Source organism: Podarcis tiliguerta, assembly GCF_965153285.1.
Source record: "Podarcis tiliguerta genome assembly, chromosome: 7".
In the NCBI taxonomy this organism is placed as follows: Eukaryota; Metazoa; Chordata; class Lepidosauria; order Squamata; family Lacertidae; genus Podarcis; species Podarcis tiliguerta.
Window position 1 is genome coordinate 37771192 of NC_139540.1, and position 21700 is coordinate 37792891.

Genomic DNA, 21700 nt, shown 5'->3' on the forward strand with positions numbered 1-21700 from the left:
CCTAAGGCCTCTTTCAAGCCCTCTTCCCCAAAGCAGCAAACAACTCTCGTCAAAACAAAATGCAACAATTATTTTAGCCTAATTTTCTGTGGGTTGAGAAGCGTGGATTTGGGGGGTTGAGGGTGCCTGCTGGTTTTGTTGTTTCAACAGGTACTCTGTGTAATTCATCCTAACTCCTCGGGTGAAAGAGGTGTGTACTTGCAGCCCAAGTTCTTCACTAGCCTGATTTCTAGCTCCTTGTGGCATTCTGACAGGGCGTGACACCTGGCATGAGGAGCTGGGCATGTGCCAAAGTGTGATGCTGCCACCTGCACTTTTGGCTTTGCACGGAAGAAGCTGTTTGAAGGAGTCAGGTTGGAGACCGTTTGTGTCTCTTTGATATATTACCTGTCTTGGCCTTGTGGGCTGAACAAGACAGAGAGGAAAGACAGAGGAAAGATTGGGTGTTTGAATTCTGAATATCAAAAGGCAGAAGAAGCAGAGAAGTGGTGATTTAGACCACAGTGATATAACTTGGTGAGATCCATTCATTTTTAACGAAGGGATAGTATGGTTTCTTATTGAACCAAGGTAGTGGATTACCAGTGAATTTAAAACAACAAATTTACAAATAATTAGGGATAACTGACTATTTATGACAATATATTAATTTATTATGGAACTGAAACAAACTGAGAAAAAAATATTGGTTAGCTTTTCTAGTAAGGCCGTTTCCATACAATTTGATACCATTGGTCCATGTTTACTCCTGACAGTTTTCTCCAGTGTCTGGCTCTGAGGCTTCTGGCTGCTGAGAGTAGGTGGGTTATGAGCTCTGGATAACATGAGTGGTTGTTGTGATCTTGGAAGATGTTCAGTAGGGCCAGTTCTGGGGTGAGTTCTAATCAATCTTTTTTTTTTATCTGTGTTTTAATTGAGATGTATGTGTGTTGTTTCTGCTGCACTGGTGTTGCTTTTATGTTTTCTTTTGCATTTGTTTTCTTAAGTATAAATTGCAATTCATCTTATGGGGGAGCATACAAATGCTGTAGCCAAATAAAATCAATCAAATGAAGAAAACCAATGACTGAATTATTAAGGACCCAAAGCACATTGATTATTTACAAAAAGCCTCAAATAATAATGATATAATTCTTTCTTAACTGACTGATACAATTGTCTACTGATACACTCAGATTAACTGGTTGTGACGAATCTGAACAATATTAATTGCTTGTAATTAAACACAGATAATTGACAAAGATTAGATGAAGATGATAAGTTTTGTTACACCTGGGATTAGTCATTAAAATTCCCATTTGTTGTTGACAAGCAGTACAATGTTGGGGGGGAAGCCTCTTATTTAAATGCAGCATCAAATAAGATTAACAATCAATATAAAGAAAAAGGACCTAGGATAGTTATGAAGACTGAAGAAATTTCCAGGGTCCACCAGTTCCTTCATCAGATTTCAATATGCAGTTGACCGTCTCCCTTTTGTGACTCCCTGCCCAGAAGAAAGGTCCTGTCTCAAGACTTTTCCACTTATTACAGAAACTCAAGCAAAGGGTGACTGCTTTTTGGTTACTCCTATTTATACTCTGGTTGCATTTGGAAAGGAGATGCAAATGGTACAAATTTGAAGTTGTAATGAATGCTTTATATAGTCACTAGGAATATTTCTCTCTCAGACATACCAGATCTTATGGCACTTTTGGCAAAACAAACAAAAGCATTTAAAACGCAAAAAGACAGGCTGTTTTCAAAAAAATCCTGATAAAAAAACAAATATATATACAAGTCAGAAATATATGAAGAAAGATGGCAGAAGAATTTCTAAAAAATATATCAACTAACCCTAAAGCAAACTGGTAGCAAGATTCTTAGGAAACCTGTAAGTTGGTTGGGAGATAAAGTCCAACACTTTGGTGAAGCAGATAAATTAAGCAAAGATACATACAGGGGGAAATATTGGTGACAAAACCATAACATTTTAGTTATGGACATACTACATGTGAACGGAAAAGCTTTCTGCAGTTCTCTGAAGACAAAGGACACTTTTTCTAGTCCAGCTGTATTCCATTTATCTCAGGTGTTTTTGAAGCTAAACTACTACCATTATTAAACCTGGAAATAAACGACTTCATGTATACACTGCACTACAAGAAGAGGTTTTCAACACTTAAAAAACAGATCTTCTGTCAAATTATTTATCAAATGATTGCTCTTCTGAATAAAAACTGGAGGCAGGTTCCTCTGATATGTTTTCTTTCTTTTCCTGCTCAACCATCACTTTCTACCTTAAAGAACTTATTAGAGTAGCTTTCCTCTTAGTTCCCATTTTAAAAAACCCTCAATAACGCTGTCCACTTATCCTTTCTGCTCATTTATTACAGTACTTTTCTTCATTGTATAGAATCTTAACCTACCAAGACAGTGTGCTGCCTCACATGTGCTGCCAAACTATGGTTTGATATCACATGAATGTGCCTTGCACATACAGCCTTCTCCCGCCCCTTGCAAATTCTAATTTTACTCAGTTACTTCCGCTTTTGCAGAAACCACAGTTTAGTATCACATTTGAACCAGCAAACTATGGTTTAAACTAGGTTTGTGCACCAGATGTGGCTGAATCTGATTCTAAACCAAACCAAGTTGATTCAGATTGATCCAGGTTTCAATTGGATTAGGTTGTGGCAACCCTGGTTCACTGCAGATAGGATCAGATCCACCTGTCAAGGGGGGTGATGTCTGCTGGTAAGGAATTTCGCAAGGAGCCTGTGTGCATCTTCTTCTTTCCTCCTCCCAACCGACTTGTGTTGGGGGGAGAAGATGTAATCTCACTTCTCCTTCCTGATTACATGTTTAATTAGAGTTTAGAACTCTGATTAAGCACATGGTCAGGAGAGGGGGAAAGGAGATAGAATCATAGAATTGTAGATGTTTTAAGGGACCATAAATGTCATCATACCCAACCCCCTGCAATGCAGGAATATTTTGCCCAATGTGGGTCTCAAGTCCACGATCTGAGAATAAGAGTCTCATGCTGAGGTGCACATCTTCTCCCCACCCATGACTACATTAGTGTGCAAGGCCCCAAACTCCAAAGTGCTGGATAAGACCCCAAATAAGATTAAATTTAAATAAGTTTAAATTATGTAATCAAACCAAGATCATGCACACCTGTTTTCATTTCTGCATAAGTGGAAATAACTGATTAAAAGGGAGTACCTGAAGGAGAGGGGTGGAAGGAGCATGGCATCATAAGGATTGCTCATGCAATTTCAAAGCTCAGATTCACATTGGCCATGTACTAATCAAACCACACTGATTTCAATGGGTCCACTCTGAGTATGGATACCACCTCCAGAGTTTTGTGTCCAAGCAAGCCCTGCTGCTACAAACCTCCTGGAACTTTAATTGGGCTCCTTTTGTTCAAGACCTATTGAAATAAATTGATATTGCAGAACAGCAGTTCTTGCTAGATCGTTTGTGCTGTTTACTTGCAGGGTAAATTCTGCCATTATGCTGGGTGCACACTTCTTGGCATCCAATGCTCCCTGTGAAAAGCCAAAGACTCAGTTCATCCATGGTTATTCTTGTTTCCCAGAGATTCATCTCTCACTCTCTCTGTTACATTGTCTATTGTTTCGCAGACCCTTCCTTTCCAGGTCTGCCTTGTATGACTGCTTCCCTTGGGTCTTAAGCCTTCCTAATTTCTCCCACTCAATTGCAGTTCCTATCTAGGTCACAGCTAACTCCATCCTTCCCATGATGAAATACAACCACGTCTAATTGCTTACAACGTTAAGGAACTAAGACTCATACCCTGTTCCTGCTTCCTAGTTACTGAGACAAAAAATGTGTTTGCAGCCTGACAGCTATTTAGCAAGTGAGAAGATCTGGGATGTCAACTAAGGAGTTGGTTGTGGGAGCAGCTGCTGCAAATAACTCCCCTACCCCATTCTTATCTATTATTATCTGTGATGATGCCAATAACTTTCAAATCCTACTTCAAATTTCTAATCCCTCTAGCTTGACATGCATGATAGCAAATCAGAATAAAGAAAGTGGAGAACAGCAAATTCTATAATTAAAATAAATGTGGTTTCTGTGGCTTGCAATATTCATAGGAATCACTGGTACTAGATAATGGTGTAATTGAGGAGCCAGTCAAATCCTGGTCACATTCCCTATCAGATCATCTTTGTCTCTTTAATAGCAATCCTTTATAGAGGCATTGGTTATATCAGGCATAAAGCAAAATCAGGTCAGCACAAAGAGCTTGAATGCCCAGGGTACTCACACCCACACACCCACACCGGTAAGATCAATATCCTCAGAACACAACAATACTAGGTAGTATCTGATTTGCGGCAGGTCAATATACTCGTATCTCAGGGAATCCATGTATTCTGCGGAAAGGTAGTGCTGCAGACATGCTATTACCTATATTGGTTATGAATAATTCACTAGTTGAGGGAGAGGAAATCCCAGAGATCTTTAAACACAGGTTTCAAAAGCAAAAATCTCCAGAACTTTCACTGTGGCTATTTATGCTACACAAAGCATATAAAAAGTATCTAACAAGAACAACTATAAACATCCCATCCATTCTACACAATCAGATTTTAAAAGTCCCTCCAATACAAGTTTAGGTGAAAGTTTGTAATTCTTTTCAGTCTGTGGAATAGAATAGCTGGGCTGTTTGACTTGGTATTGTTTAAAAGCATTGGGTTCATTTGCAACAAATGTGGTGAAGGCTTTTAGCCATCCCTTCTTCATGCCAACTTATAGGGATGACTGTATCTTTACTAGCTGCATGTAAATCCTGCTGAAGAAAATTCATTTTGTAGATCTATTTTTCTAATTCTGAGTAGCAGATATCCATGACAAATCTGGTTGTCAGTATGAATTCTGGCATGCTCTTACTACGCATAAATTAATTTCCCTATTCTCTGTTTCCTATTATTCTTTCTTTCTTTCTTTCTTTCTTTCTTTCTTTCTTTCTTTTTAAAAAAAATTTACGTTTTCTGCAATTGTGTTTTGCTTCTGATTACACTGTTTCCTGGGTTTGAATTTTAAAGGCTTCAAAAAATAATCATTCCTGTTTTGAGTGAGAGAGAAAATATAATTTGCTCTGTGGCTCATGAGACTACAATTGATTTGGCTTGTAACGCAGATGTCAAGAAGCTACGTAATGTTTCTTCATGTGGGCAGATGTAGTAAGTGGAACTGTCAACAGCTTGCTGGATTTCAGGATCACTACCAGATTTTTCAGATCAACATTTGAAGGTGGCACAACAGCAGCAGTCAATTCACATTCCAGAACAGTTTGAACAATTTTGGCAGCAAGTCTGACCTTTATGCCTGGCAACCAAGCCACAAAAACGTAGTTCAAATCACCACAATCTTTACCTCTCTGGATGTTCAAGCAGGCTGTTTATGAAGGTCCCTGGGAGTGAGGAGAGAAGAGAGCCAAACTACCTCAGCCAGAGATAGGTGAGGCCAGCTCAGCAAAGGCCAAATCCCTACACTCTCCCCTACATTACTTGTCCCACAGGCATGCCATTGAAAACAGAATTCTCAACCATCGTGTGTAATGGGAGGAACACTACACCCTGTGATTTTGCAACATCACCTTGTTAGTTTCTGTGTCCCTGAGTCCTAGCAGTGGCATGGCAAGTCACAATGGGTAAAATATCCCTAAACATTAGGGGGGGCGGGGGAGAGAGGAGAGTGTCCACCAGGGGTTATGGTTCTGTAGCAGGCACAACATGCAATGTGGCCCTAGCATTCAGGTGGTAAAAGCCAGCTAGAAAGGACCGGGTCTTCCAGATTTGATAGTGTTGAAATCCACCAACAGAAATCCTAAGTGAAACATCAGCATCCTTTCTCCATCAGTACAGCATAGTAAAGATGCTATAATCAGAGGCACAGGCACAGAAAGAGATTTTTAGTAGTTCAGTGCACCCTATGAGCTACATGAAAAATTCTTTCTAACCTTCAGAAAGGGATAGTCACTCCTGCTGTGATTAGAAAGGGTTCTGTTTATCCTGTCCTTCCAAGGACAGTTCCAATAGTTCCAAGACAGTTCTAACATGAAAGCAGTATGGTCCAGTTCCAGTTACTGAAATATTTTAGTAAAGTGGGTCCTAAAATTTCAAGCTAGCATAATCTGCCTACAAGTACCTTGTAACTTCTTATAATGAAGCCCTTTTCTTTCTCTTCTTATTTCTTTCTGGAAAACAACCCTTTTATCACTCTTCACAGACCCTGCTATGAATTACCTCTTTTACATCACTGTTCACAAGATGACATTTCAGTACCAAAAAATGTTGCAGAAGCGATATATCCTTTTCCTTAGACAAGATGTTTACTTTCCTTTCATTACCTATGATTTCAACAGAGGCATATTGTTTTAAAGACAAGTTTTCAACCCATTGCTTATAACTAATTGTCTTAATGAAAACAATTTGCTTCTGCAGTTTCCCCTGCTCTCAGAGATATGGCAGGAAAGAGAATTCCAACTGCCATTTCCTATATACATTCAGCTGATTTAATGATGAATCCAAAGACATTAGATAAATTTATTTGAGGCAGTAAATATAGGAGGAAGTTCTTCTCCCTACCACTGGAAAGAATGATCTTGTGTGGGTAGGAAATATGTCGCAAAATAATATTAGCTACCTGGAATGCATCTTCCATCCTGGGTAGAAACAGCTGTTCTCTGTTGTCCTTGCCAAGAGCTATTGGTCCAGCAACCCCTTTGTCTCCATATATCCAGAGAGTGACATTTGCTCGGGTTCCTGCATTTCCTGTCAGCACTGACACTTTCCATTTATCAGCTGAAGGAAAAGGAGACTCACCATCTTGGATATTTCTCATATCCTCTGTGAAGTACAGAATGTCAATAGTAGTTATAATAGGATAAACATGAGTCTGAAGGCCTTTTCCCAAAACACAATGACAGAGAACTGAAAACAACCACAATATGTGCAAATCACAGTGCTCTGGATAACTGATGTAACTATCATGGAAAGCTTGGGAAAGGACAGCAAGTGCAGTCCTTGCAAGTGCAGGACACTGTGGGCACCTTTTTGAGTCTGTAGTAAAGTACTCCATGTTGCAACTGCCACATGTGATTAAATGTTTATGTGCTGCAGGTTGCCAATTAGACACTGATTTATTTTTTTCAACATCCCCACCTCTGCAGCATGGAGCAAATAACTCAATCTCCCAAAAATAACAGTGGTGCCCAACATAGTGATAGTTGCCATGGAAAACTATCATGCTAAAGTATCTGTCTGAGATGACAGAGCTGGTCTCGGAGACTGTGTCGAGGACTCCCAGACTGCTGGTTCTGGGAGACTTCAACATCCATGCTGAGGCAGCTGGCTCTGAGGCAGCTCAGGACTTCATGACCGCCATGACAACCATGGGGATGTCACCGGCCCCACGCACATGTCTGGCCACATTCTGGACCTTGTTTTCTCAAATGTTCAGGAAGAGGGTGATTTGAAGGTGGGGGACATTGACATCAGTCCCTTGTCATGGTCAGATCACTTCCTGTTGAGATCTAGGCTGTCAACACCTTTTCCCATGGATGGCTTTAGAAGAGGATTAGACAACTCCATGGAGAACAAGGCTATCAACTAGTCAGGATGCCTATATTCTACCTCCACTGTCACAGGCAGTAGGCCTCTGAATATCAATTGCTGAGGAGCGCAGGTAGAGAGAGTTTCCTGTGCCCATGTCCAGCTTGCAAGCTTCCCATCTGGTTGGCCACTGTGAGAACCGGATGCCGGAATGGATGGGCCCTTGGCCTGATTCAACAGGTTAGTCTTATGATCTCATAAAATAAGAACATAGCATAAAAGGAGCCTGCTGTAAACATAGTGAACGGACACCTAAAGGTACCCAACGGTGTAAGATAAGAAGCAGTTGAGCTCGAGTCAAGTGTGCAATCACCTGACTGATGAGCATTGAGAAACCTGAAATCTGAAACATGGGTTACAGAAAACTGAACATGGGAGAAAGACAGTAAAACTGAAACAGCAGCTCTTTGTTTTAAAACCTGTGCAAGCTAATTATGGATTATTTGAATCATTTATTTCTCGAAGAATGAGGGTGTGTGTGAAGTTTATGATTCAGAATCCGTTGGTGTCAGGAGTAGCAAATGAAGCTGACAGCAATCTTGTGAAATGTGCTATTGCAAAGTGGTTGCGGGGAATGGATAGCAGAAGCTCTCAAAGTGTGATTCCACCTCATGTGTGATAGCATATCCACTGTTAGAACAAACACTTTCCTACTTCCACAAAAAGGTGGGAAAGTATAAGTACCATTTAACATTTATGGTGTGGAAGCCCTAGTTCTGTGCTCAAAACTGACTGCTGAAAAAAAGAAGAAGCAATCTTTCAAGTATACATTTTGAGTCCGGGAACAAAAATTAATACATTGCTCAGTTTGAAACACATAAATAACCTCATCACTATTATTAGAACTTCCAATCTGTTTTTTAAAAAACAAAAACAGAAGCAGCAGAAGAAAGAACTATTAAGCAAAGGGCTGCAACATTAACTGATTAATCAAATGCAATCATTTAATATTATGGAGCTCAATTAAAATATAGGACCCGGTTAACTGGGCATTGTCCTGACATGCTCTGAACTCCCATTTAAGATCACCCCAGACCTCCCTATGACAATTGTAGAGAAACTCTCATCAAGAAATGGGAAGGATGCCTAGAGGTGGCTGTTGGCTCTGATTTTCTCAGCCTTATATGAATAGGAAAGAGCTGTGCTCTGCTGCCGCCTCCTGCCATCCATGCCACTGGGAAATGGAGTGGGCCGCCACTCAACAGAATTCTCCTCCAGGTGGTCCTCCCATTTCCAATGAGCGGTGGATTTGTAGCTGGTTGAATGGCCATTTGTCATGTAAGCTCTAGTTGAGATCCCTGCATTGCAGGGAGTAGGGCAAGATGACCCTTGGGGTGTCTTCCAACTTTACAGTTCTATGATTCTCTAAGGCTTTTGCCAGCCTGCTGTTTCTCAGATGTTTTGGACCACATTCCCACCAGCTGATTGGGGCTGATGGGAGTTGCAGTCAAAAATACCTGGAGGGCACTAGGTTGGTGAAAGGTGGCCTACACCATTAGTGATGAGTCAGCCATACTAGCTTGAATCTGATTACAATTGAGAATGTGTGTATTTAGACCAGAAACCTGAAGAGGCTGGAGAAAGAGGAAGGAAAATAAGATTATGCTATTTGAAGTATTGAGGCAATGGGTAATGTTATGTGACCAAACTGTAGATAATGCCTGGATCCTGCCATAATGATGAACTTTCCTTAGAAAATCCATACGCAAATAACGCTCTGCAAGTTCTGTGTTATAAATAGTTCTTTGGAGACATGTAAACCAATGACATTTGTTTCCTACAGGCTAAAAATGTTCTACTCTGAAAACTGGATTTGATTGTTACCCTGGATTAGTCACACTTCAGGGGATCAAGATGCAAATCCACCATGACAAAAAAAATATATTCTAAAGGCTAAATAGATGGGTAACTCAGGCTGCTTCATAAAATCTTTTTTCCTTTTGTCTCTGGTTATAATGCATCTAGATCAAAATAAACAAACAGAAACTTATTCCCATAGAAACCTTGCAATCTAGTTGCTTTATATTTCCTAGCTGAAATTGTGAGCTAGTTCTTGCTGAATTTTTCATTGCCTTATTTCTTGGGGCTAGATGCATTGTAATATAATTTATGCTCCTTTGTTTGAAAGAACATTAAACTTTATCAGGTTCTCACAGTCCAGCTGTATGCAGGTTCTATATCAGACTTATCTCTTTTTTTAATTTTTGCCTTAAGCACTTGCATTTGAAGAAGAGTAGCTCAAATGTAACTCCTAACATTATAAACATTGGTTTGAGTAAAGGTATTGACACTTAGAGTGAATTCTACAGTAACAAATCAGGACTGTGTTAACTTAAAGGCTAAAGGCATAACTTAGAAGCCAGCACAATCCACACAAAGAGAACAACTATGCTACTTTAGATTTTGAAAAGACCTTGTGCTTTACTCAGGGTTCAATCATAAGAACATTTTTTCCCATTTTTTTCTCTCCTCCCCCAATCAGTTTGGATGAACACATGCTAGGAGAATAGCAACAACAGAGGTAGAGAATGTACTTTGTATGCAAGAGACATACCCAATCCTGATTCAAGATAAAAAAGCAGCTATAACAATTTCCTGTTTGCAAGAAGAGTACAAAGAATGTTTAATACACAACAAAGAATTGTGGACTGAATTAATTACCTAAAACAAAGCTCTGCTCAATCTCCTAGTAGCTTAGCTTCAAATGCCTAGCACGATATGACAGACAGTTCATAACTAGGAATGGTGGAAAAATTCAGTTCAGTCAACATTTGAAGACAATCTTACTTAGTTTGCACTTTCCAAAAGAATACATGAACTGAAACACAACTGTCTATGGAAATTCACACTTATCCAGATTTTGCAATGCAGTTTTTCAGCTAAGTGTGCAAAAATGCATCTACTAGGGTTGGATGTGCATATAAATGCATATATTTGTTTACAAAAAAGAAAAATACATTGTATTAGGAAAAATTGCTTTGCAGAACAAACATTTAAAAATGTGTGTAGTAGGAGAAACCTGCACAAAAGTTGTGATGAATTTTCATAAGAACTTTTATTTTTAAAAATTGTAAACTGATGTGGAAACATGGATAAGTGAACTTAAGATTGGAAAAATGAGAAAGTGAAAGAAAGCAAAAATATTTGGCCAGCTCTAGCCATAACTTGGAGGGATTTCAGATGACATAAGCTCTATGACAGCATAAGGTCACCATCTGCAACTCATTGTAGAGTTTAAGTGGTAAGAAAAATCAAGTCTCATCAATTAGGTGCCAAACTGAAGCAAGACAACAATAATGCTGCACTATAGGGCTATTGTTTTACATGGTCCCTTACTTGAGGGAGGAGAATCTGGACATCTGTAGGACACTAAATTTGGAGTTCCTGCTTGTTGGTGTTTGGATTCTCTGATCACTTCTTTCTGCTGAGCAGGCGTTGCAGATGTTCCCATAGGCTTCTCTCTGCCAACTGAAATTTAATTAAAAGGAAGATTAAAGGTCATCATATTTTATTTCTCTAGAAATCTCCCAAAAAATCAAGAAGGCAATAGGTCTTGCAGTTTTTCAATATATCATATTATTAATGCATGTTTTATCCTTATGCATTGTGGAAGATATACATATTTGAGTTTGGTCTCCTAGAAGCTCCCTCCTTAATATCTCCCCACACAAAATGAGATGGTAATAAATTCCTATTACTGCTTTGGAAATCCAAGTCATGTGTTATCAGCTATGTATGCTTCAAGTGGCTTGTCCCTGAGGTATATTCCACTACCACATAATTCTGTTTCCTTCTCTTTAAAAAGAAAACACTGCCATAAGCCTTCTTCAGCCAAAATTAAAAGTGTGCACAGTCCACCAAGCTCTGCTCCTATACATACTGCAGCAGCAAAGAAGAATCAGATGTAGAGTTATAGATTTCAAATTGGGAACAGCTTGAAATAAGCTGCAACTTTTAAAATCCATTGAAAAATTTAAACTTACAAATATTGCAATTATCAAATCTGGCCATGATGGAGAAGAGGTCTAACCACTCCAGTTCCCCTGGGGCTGGGCCTGGCTGTACCACTGAGTGACTCCATGGTCCAGCTCAGTGTTTTCAGTCAAGGAGGGGAGCCCAGCCCACAGCCACTGACAGGTTCTCAGCCCAGCTAACAAACCCTCTCCCATCTCTGAACAAGGCAGCTTCTCTACCTGCTCTCATATACTGTAACCCCTCACACCAGTCTCTAATAGGTGCTTTCCAGCACTCATCTACCTGCCAAGTTGTGACAAGAAATACAAACTGAACAACTGAATTAATTTTCCCCAACTCAATACCCCCAGGAAGTCAAAAAAACATGATAGGAATAGTTACAAATGCAAGGAGGTTAATGGCTTGGCCTAAATATGATCCTAAAGGAGAGCATTTCACTGGATGAATCCAGACTTTGCCTTTCACAGATAGAAAGGCTGTTTCCATCCATGGAAAGCCTTTGATCCAGCAAAAGGGGGAAGCTGGTGTTTGCCTATTCCCCTCACACCCTGCAGTCCCAGAGTGACTTCTTCCCAACCCTCTAGTACTGTGCAGCAGGTGTTGTTGGAGAGAAGAAAATCAGCAAAGTTACTTTGCAGGAGCAAAGTCTGGATGCAAGATCATGCATTCATTTATTATTTCTTCAGAATGATAAAAAATATATCCTTTCCCTAAGGGCTCTGGCCAGGTAGTAATACTGTAAGATAAAAGTATGTGCATATAGATAGACAGGTGTGTGCGCACACACATTAAATCTTGCTTACTTAGTCCACCTAAGAAAGTGCTGCAGTGCTGCATTGCCTCTTAATGATGCTTAAGTGGAAAGTAACTGCAATGGATCTACCACCACTGACTGCCCTCAGTTAAACTTGTAGTGAACTTATTGTATGGTGCACCAATTAATTTAATTTCTAAATTGCCACCAGTCATCTTTTTGGGTTCTTGTGTGAGTGAAAATTTAGTTCGCCTGAGGTATTTTCAAATACAGTGGTACCTCAGGTTACATACGCTTCAGGTTACAGACTCCGCTAACCCAGAAATAGTACCTCAGGTTAAGAACTTTGCTTCAGGATGAGAACAGAAATCATGCTCCAGCAGTGCAGCAGCAGCGGGAGGCCCCATTAGCTAAAGTAGTGCTTCAGGTTAAGAACAGTTTCAGGTTAAGAATGGACCTCTGCAACGAATTAAGTACGTAACCAGAAGTACCACTGTAGTGTAATATACCATGGGGATCACCACACTCTTTTTAACTGGTCTGGGAGTCTTCTCTTTCTAGAAGATGAGACCCAGGTAGACTGTATCTGCACACCTGCTATCTCCCCTGGCTCAGACTCAGCCCTCCTGTCTGTATACTCCCCCAAGACACTCACTACAGTCTTACTATCTAAGCTATGAGGCTCCTTCCTCTAGCTATAGATATTCTCCTCAGAGCAGATGTTAAACTCAATTCTGAACCAAACTCCCTCAGACAAACCCTGTCCTAATTCCTGTCTCCCATCTCAAATAAAGCCCTGTCTAAAAACTCTCTCAGAAACTGCTTCTCCCAAAGTGCTGCTCCACACCTCCTATTTGGTTAGCTGTCTTGGTAGCCAATCAGAGAGAGGTTCCAGCCCTCTGGTGGAATTCTGAAGGACTGCATCACCAGACTCTGGTTTGGCTCTGAGCAGTTATGTTCAACTAAAAGTGTCCCTCTAAATGCAATTCTTGACTGAGCCTGGTTCTAGGATGGTATATTTTGTAGACTGTGTACTGAGAAACTGCAATGGGATACACGAAATGACACAGTCTCTTACCTGGGCTGCTCCTGCAAATCACCTGGGCTGCCTGATCCACACAATAACACTGAGTTGCATTAATTAAAATAGTATTAATGTGTGATTATTGCAGTTCTATAGAGCAAATGCTTCATAAACAGGCCCTGCATTGGTGCTTCAAATACAGTTTTCATCTTTAGTTTCAATCAAGGTTTTTATCTTTTAAAAAGACTCCAAACAATATTTTTAATGTAAAAGACCAACCATTTAGAATGTGACTTACATTTGACAACTTGCGGGTAAAACCAAATGTTGCTTTCTCCAGTATGAACAACTGGTTTGGTCTGACCATTAGGCAGGAGACCTACATATATCCCTCTGTTTCGTGCAGATTCTAGGCTTACAGACCCACTTTCTAAATTCTTTTCCACTTTAAAATGACAGTCCACATCTCCTGTGCCCTGTAAGAAAGCAGCATAATAACAAGAAATCAGCTGAATGTGTCCACACATCAATACAAAGATTATTTTTCTGGTAAATTTCTCATGAAGGCAAGGGAGTTCATAGAATCATAGAGTTGGAAGGGACCCCTAGGGTCATCTAGTCCAACCCCCTGCGATGAAGGAATCTCAGCTAAAGCATTCATATACATTTCATGGTCGAAAGATGCAGAAAAGATGTTAAAGGCAGAAGAAATCTGATTAATCAAATAAATCTGTGCAAACCAAACAAAGAATGCAGCCTACCAGAATCTCTCTTGGCTGCTTGACCCTGTTCAACCTACAAAGAGCAAAACCCTAAGTAAAGCCAAAGATAGAACTGCTCCAAATTTGGTATACTGAACGACTTTAAAACATGGAGTGGATTTCTAAACATAACATTTCCTGTAGAATCTGACACAGCTTCCAAAATAACAGGTCTCCTACTGGCTTCCCAGGATAATACTTAAAGTAATATTACTATTTATCCCTCTAATGGTCTATCTCTATTCTGAAGAAGCCATTATTAAGAGCCTGAGAGCTCAGCCATCTTATTAATAGTACTGCTTGACACAACATTATAATGGCCATTTCAGTATATTCATTGACATTCACATTACTAAAGATCTACTGATACTTATTAGATGCAATACTTCAGGCATATTATAGGCAGCCATCCAGTTTTAATCAGCAATTTGCACTGACCTTAAAACCAGATTTAACATTATTATTATCAAGAAACCCGCAGTTAATCAATTTGATCCATGGGGAGGAGAGAGACTCATAAGGTAGGCACACTCTATCTACAGGAATTACTAGCATGACTATTTGAAACATTTTACATAACCGTGGTTGTTATAAAGGTTGTTGTATAACCCCTTACAGAATAAAACAGGCCTTGTTTTCTAAAAAAAAGTTTTAAGCTTTCCTATTTTTATTATTATTTATTACATTTCTACACTGCCCTTCATCTGGGGATAACCGGGCAGTTTACAATGTATCCTTTTATTTAAAATGCATCTCTGGGCTATTTGTGGGGCCTGCCTGGTGTTTTTACATGAGTAGAATGTGTGGTTTTATTTAAAATGCATCTCTGGGTTATTTGTGGGGCATAGGAATTTGTTCATTCCCCCCCCCCAAAAAAAAATATAGTCCTGCTCCCCACAAGGTCTGAGGGACAGGTGAGCTCCCTGCTGAAAAAGGTAACTGCCCCTGACCTGAGTAGTTCACCTTTTTTTTTTTTTTTTTTGCCTGCTTGCCTGCCTCCTTCGCGTCCTCTCCCTGCATGCCTTGTATGCCTCCTCCACCAGACCTCCCCCACTGCCCCCACCTTGCTCTGCCCCTGCCTGGTTCCTCCCAGGAATCCCATCCTACTCAGGCCATAGCCAGTGGTTCTTTCATATTATGACACCTGTCTCATATAATCTTTACCATATTTCTGGGAAACAAAAATCATAGTACTGTCAAGTCTTAGCCAGATTCTTCTCTGTTAGCACACTTAAAATTGCTTCTTCTTGTGGCAAGTTATGTTCACATCCACAGAGAAAGCATGAACAGGAGCGCCTTACCGTTCCATTACACTGCCCATCCTTGATCCTCAGATACATTCTTGGGTTTTTTACACTTTCAAACATGCAAACCCCAGAGCTGATTTTATGTACTCTCCAGTAAGAGTCGTCAGATTGATTTCCTGCTCCACTGCAGCTCCCATCAGGCCTCAGGCAGAGAGACTGGCAGTAGCTAGTAGTGAGCAAAATTATGGCACTGTTGTGGAACACTCCCTAGAAATCAGCAAAAAAGAACCAGCTGTAAATAATATGGCCTTTCAAACAGTTCTGTACTTCTTCACCTTTCATCCCAGTGCAGTGACTCTCTAATCCTTGTTACCCACAGCAAATCACAAAATGTTTTCTTTTTTTATGGTGCCAGGTCTCCCACACATTTGATACAAGCCAGTAAGGCTGCAATCCTATACCAGCTTACCTGGAAGTAAGTGTCAAATAACTCATTGGGACTTACTTTTGAGGAGATGTCATGTGTAGCATTGCACTTCCACTTACTTCAGCCAGATTAGTAGATGCTGGGAGAGGGGGTCTGAGAGATAGTGGTTTGCTTAAAACCAAGCCTAAGTATTTCCTAGTTCTCAGCTCTAAGACAAATATGGTACTTGTGAAATGTGGCACATATATTCATTTTGCTCCGGTTAAATAAAAACCATGTGGGAAGTTTATCTTTTCACAGGGAAATAAAACTTGTGCTCCACTTTGCAAGTGACAGCTTTTTTTAAAAAAATAGATCTTATTTCCACGTAGAAAGCGGGGGGGATCACACACAAAGTGTGAAGCAGTCCTACATATCAGACTTGGTTGTTTTTATATGTGTTTGCACACAACCTCACTTGCCTTTTGGTTGTGTATGGCAGAATTATTCAGGGCCACAAGGAACAACAAAGGGATTTAAAAAGAAACCCTAGCCTCACACAGTGATTTTGACGATTGCAGTCTTCAGCTCCACCTAGTGGGTGGAGAGATCTCTCTCATCTGTTGAAACCAGTTAAGGCAGTGGCTTATGAAACATACCACCCAATGGCCTTTCTCCTCCAATCTTACCTTAACATGAACTACAAACTCCTTTGTCAGTCCTGCATAGCTTGTGGCATCATCAGCTACAGTGCCTTGGAGATTGAAAGTCACCATTTGCCCTGGGTTCCGGGCAGATTCCAGAATTGCGCAACGACTTGGCTGAACGTGAACCTGCAGCTCACAGTGGACGTCACCATTGTTCTAATAAGGGCAAGATGGGACTAATCAGTATATTAGACTGAAAACTGAGCCAGATAAAAAGTCATGGTTTTCTTTGCACCCAAACTGCAGAGCCAACTGCAGATTGCCATAAGCACCAAAGATCACCTTGCTGTTATTCATTTATTATTCGTTATTTATTTCAACAATTTATAAAATCCTTAACACATTAGTTTCTATGGGGACATTTTTCTTCTGTTGCCTTCAGGCTTGCAGTCTGACGCTGCTGGACGCTGCAGGATTTCAAGTCTCAGATTTTGCTATCTGGAGATATAAAGTATCCAGAGAATTTCACCTCTCTTTATTTCTTAAAGGGTACTTTAGCACCTTCAACAAACAACACTGCAAAAGGTCAAATCAGAAGATCATACTCTAGAACCAAAGTCTCTTGGCATTTCAGTTCGAATTCAAGATTTCCACCTTATCATTGTCTCCAGTAGAAGCTATCTGTGACTTCTTATAAGAGTGAAATCCCGTTACATTGTATTTATGAAGAAAAAAACAGACATTATTAAGGCCAAACCAGCAAATATGATTTGTGGGATAATCCTCCAGCATTACAGGCATCGCTGTGGTTTTATGGATGGTGCTCTTAGCTAGAATGCTAAAAGCATAGTATTAAGTAAATTATAACGGGTACTAATATGCAATAGTATAAAAATACAGCAGCACAGTGCACAGCTTTGGAATAAAACACTCTAGGCAAAGAAGACTTCTTTGTGGTACAAAACCATTTAGAACCACACCCCACTGCCCTCTGATTCTCTCTTTAAACTGTGTTGGCTTTTGTCAACTTGGTGCTCTCTTGATGTTTTTGGACAACAACTCCCTTCAGGCTGGGAAGACTGCGCTGCATATTAATCAGTTCCTGATCTTGCCATATTTCATCCTATCTACTGAATGCAATCTGTATGGTTTTTTTGCTGATTCTCAATATCAGCAGCATTAGTAGTTTTGGTTATGCCAAAGACAAAAGATTGAACCAAAATCATGGAGCCCAGTACGGTAATTCAAACCCACCCACAAAATGTAAGGTATTAACCTTTTATTTATTTTCACTTTCTCTGCATGATTTCAATCCAAAAGTCCCTCAAGAACTGTTAATATGTCACAAATATAGCTTTCCCACTATGCTTCAGTGAGAATGCGTAAAAGAAAGCTACATTGCTATTTTAAATAGTGAAAACAAGCAACTATTTTACTTCTTTCTTATTATTCACTCTAAAATAGTATCACACATTTGCAGGGACAAATCCTGAAGGCTTCAACAGTTTGAGAATAGTCACTTGAAATATACTGGCACAATTTGTCCCCTGTAATCTCATCCTGAAAACAAACTTCTTAATATTTCAATATTTAGCTATTTACAAACAAAAAACTGATTACAAATGGGGGTGGGGGTTCATAAGATTCATCACATACGTCTGGTTTTGGTGACCACTATATTTGCGATACAATTTACATTTTTGGAAATTCATAGACACATGGGGAAAACCTGGGCAGCTTCATACCATTCCAGCAACTGAACCATGAGCAAAGCCAAGGGCTAGGTGTGGCACTGGGTGACTTTTAAACACACATGTGTTTCCTTTTTTGATGGCCACATCGAAAAGACCTTTAAAAAAAACAGAAGCAAAAAACCTGATCAGCTGTTTCATAGCATTTTGTCTGGGATGTTCTCATTCTTAAAACCCAAAAGACAGCATGAAGTTTACTCTTTCTGAAATATATTGTTCCTCTCACAGATAAAATGTGAGGCTTTTAGATTCTCTGGTGATGGTCCTGGTGGTGAAATTGCTATATCAAGGTTGTTCTCTCAGGAATGTTTATCCTTGCCCACTAGTGTGACTAGACAGTGGGTGACATTGAAACACACCCAGCCATACTGATACAAACAAGGATGTGCAGATACAATTTGAATCACATTGTGGAGAAATGACCTTGCTGCATTTTAAGCAGGTAGTGTACACTGCTGCTATCAGCACCTAGGTCTTACAAGCTACCTTCTACACACACACACACACACACACACACACACACACACATGTAGAATTACAGAGGAAAGTGTCTGGGATGAATAGAGCAATTTCCAGGCTTGATCTTTGCTGCTTCTCATTTGTGAAGCTACACAAACCCAATATGAGCATTTCTGTGTGGTTCTACAGCCCGTACAACAAAGGCTCAAGGAGCTGTCCCTTCCTCTTAGCCTTAATATGTGTAATGATATGACAAAACAAAGAATTTTGTTTAAATAATCTACTGTCTTAACTCTGTACTGTACATCTACAAAAGTTTAGAGAGTTCTCTTCACAAAAAGGGTTAACAAAAATTTACCATGATCACAAAGAAGAGACAATAAAGTTACCGTATTTATCTTTCTTGTCACCACGGGCATGAACAGTTCCATCAGGAGATAGGCATATGAATCCATGGGATACCTTGTTGTAAAACTGAAGTGTATTGCCTTTCTGAAATTTCCATTTTTCAGCTGCCCACTGGTAAAAGAAAGACAGACGACAAATCATCACACAAACGGCAACACATCAGGTATCCTACACTGAATTAATATAAATTTCAACCAGCCTATTGCTGTCTGCTCTGACTGGCAGAAGTTCTTCAGGGTGTCCATCGGAAGACTTTTAGCCTTGCAACCCATGACCTTTTAGCTGGAGATGCTAATTAAGGACTGTACCTTGTGCTTCCACAGTGCCCATTTCTACTACGAACCTATGGCCCCTGCCAAAGACTGCTTGTGCAAAACACATGGACAGCCACAGATGTTGTACAGCATGATTTAAATGGGTCTAATAATTTTGTTTAAAGCTTTAAAAAAAGGATAGAAGGTAGAATTTTACCATTTCTGCTCTTTTGATTTCCAGCTCTTGTCCTACAGAAATAAAAACACTAACATGAGTAAAGTTTGCTAGCAAATTTGCTAGAATCAACAAGACTTAAATCCTATATAATTCCAGGGAAACTTTGTGATCCTACGCATGTTGCTCTGGAAGTAAGTCCCAATGCATTCAATTAGGCTTACTCATAACTAAACATGCATAAGAATACAGTCTCAGACTGATTAAGCCTTAAGGCTTTGAAGCGGGTATCGGTGCTAAACCTTAAATATCAAAGAAATTATGTACTGGTTGCATGCACAACCAACATTGAAACACCCAGAATGTGACCTTCTATAGACACACCACAAAGTGCCATGACTCATGAAATGTTCTTGTCTGCCAGTGGTTTATACTTACTCCCAGCAAATGTGTCGTCAAGAGTGACATACAGTTCTCTAACAATTTTGCCATCATCTTCTCCTTGATCTAGCCACCTTTGGGGGGGAAACACATTATTTAATAATAATACATATTTCCATGCTGCTCTTTATAAACTCAAGTATATTAAAATGAACCTGGGTTATTAGGTTGGCCAACTCTAAATTACATATCAGAAACATGGTTGTGGGACCAGATAAAGGTCTACCTTTAGGAAAAGACAAATATTTTAAAAGAGCCACATTTTTGTTAACTTCTCTTTCAGAAGTTTAATAATGAGTATTTCCCCCTAAGAAACTTGAATCTCAGTATTGTAAAACTGGTGCACAGCTGTGTGAAGAATGAAAGCTACTACACACACAAGTACAGGCACAAACAATTCTTGTGTTTATGAAAAAAAATGTGATTGCCATAAAATTAAAACTGTACTGAAAAACTGTACTGTACTGTCTTGAGCGGTGTGTGATTTCTATCGATAGATTGGGGGCTAGCATTAATATAGGAAGATAAAAATCTGTATGTTAAAGGAAATGATTGGGTACAAGAACAAAATAGATATGAATGGGTCATTTATAATGTTTTGTTGTGAAAATCCTGATTAATAATAATAATAATAATAATAATAATAATAATAATAATAATAATATCTGGCTGGGTTTCCCTTGTTTGGGAGCAGCCTTATTTGAGAACAGCAAGTCCCATTGCAGTCAAATGACTTACTCCCAAATAAACTTGCAATAGTACTGGGTTGCATGGACAAGATTATATTTAGAACAATTCATTCAATACAGTATGCAATACAGCCTCCATAAAAAAAGGATGGCCAAAGCTTGAGAGGGAATATTAGCTGGGGGTAGACCTGTGCTAAGGTCTATGAAAAGAGGATGAGTTCTCCTTTCATTGTTTTATGTGGGTGACTGAGGTAAAGAAATAATTACTTGTATTCCCTGACACCCCAGAAGCAACTGTGGAACTTCCCCCTCACATTGTGTTTAATGAAGAGGTGTGAATGGGGCTGACTGCCAGGAGGGGGCGATGTGGCATATCTAATCTCTCTTACACCAGGACTGAGAAATCTATGGCCCTCCAGAGGTTGTTAGGCTCCAGCTCCCATCAGCTCCAGCCAGCGTGGTCAATGAGCAGAGGCGGTGGAAGTTGTAGCCCAGCAATACTGCAAGAGGCACAGGTTCCACACCCCATGATTTGATCAAAAGATCAAACGCAATGTTACCACCCATAGTATTTGACTAGTAGATGCATATAACAGGTGCTCTATATCCTTGAAATTTTTGCTTCATGTTTTGAAACAGTAAGCCTTTTCCCAACCTCACCAAATAGAAACATCTTCTTTTATAATGAAAATACAAATAATTGTCAAAAGATGATAAAATATTTGGAATCTGCTGGGGAAGACTCAGTTTGAGCCAGGTCTTTTCCCAGAACCTGTGAGGTAAGCCCCAGAATCTTCTTTAAGTATTAAAGGCTATATCTGGATCAGGTGAGATAATAAATGTTGAGTGTGCCTTTGAATGGTCTCAGTGCATTTTCTTCACTATTGAGTAAAAGCAAAGAGTATTGCAGGGGCGTTGGACTAGATGACCCCTGGGATCCCTTCTAACCTACAATTCTTTGATTCTATGAAATTCAGACTATGCAATTCTTCTAACTTAACAACAGGTTCTTGGAAGATCGTAGCTGATCATCACGTACAATGAGGTCTAACATTATGAGTTGGTTAACGCA

At 39.7% G+C, this 21700-nt stretch overlaps 1 protein-coding gene across 4 annotated transcripts in view; it reads right to left on the minus strand.

The window, feature by feature from the left end:
* Window positions 1-21700, minus strand: part of RP1 (RP1 axonemal microtubule associated) — a 177878-nt gene that overhangs the window by 108935 nt on the left and 47243 nt on the right. For all 4 annotated transcript variants that reach the window (XM_083450883.1, XM_083450885.1, XM_083450884.1 and 1 more), the window contains 9 exons: window positions 19937-20013; window positions 19541-19572; window positions 19051-19180; window positions 18197-18300; window positions 16494-16667; window positions 15453-15665; window positions 13689-13866; window positions 10974-11105; window positions 6670-6872 (listed from right to left, as the gene is read on the minus strand). In XM_083450883.1, the coding sequence (XP_083307009.1) occupies window positions 6670-6872; window positions 10974-11105; window positions 13689-13866; window positions 15453-15665; window positions 16494-16667; window positions 18197-18300; window positions 19051-19180; window positions 19541-19572; window positions 19937-20013 (1243 nt within the window). The remainder of the gene's footprint in view (window positions 1-6669; window positions 6873-10973; window positions 11106-13688; window positions 13867-15452; window positions 15666-16493; window positions 16668-18196; window positions 18301-19050; window positions 19181-19540; window positions 19573-19936; window positions 20014-21700) is intronic.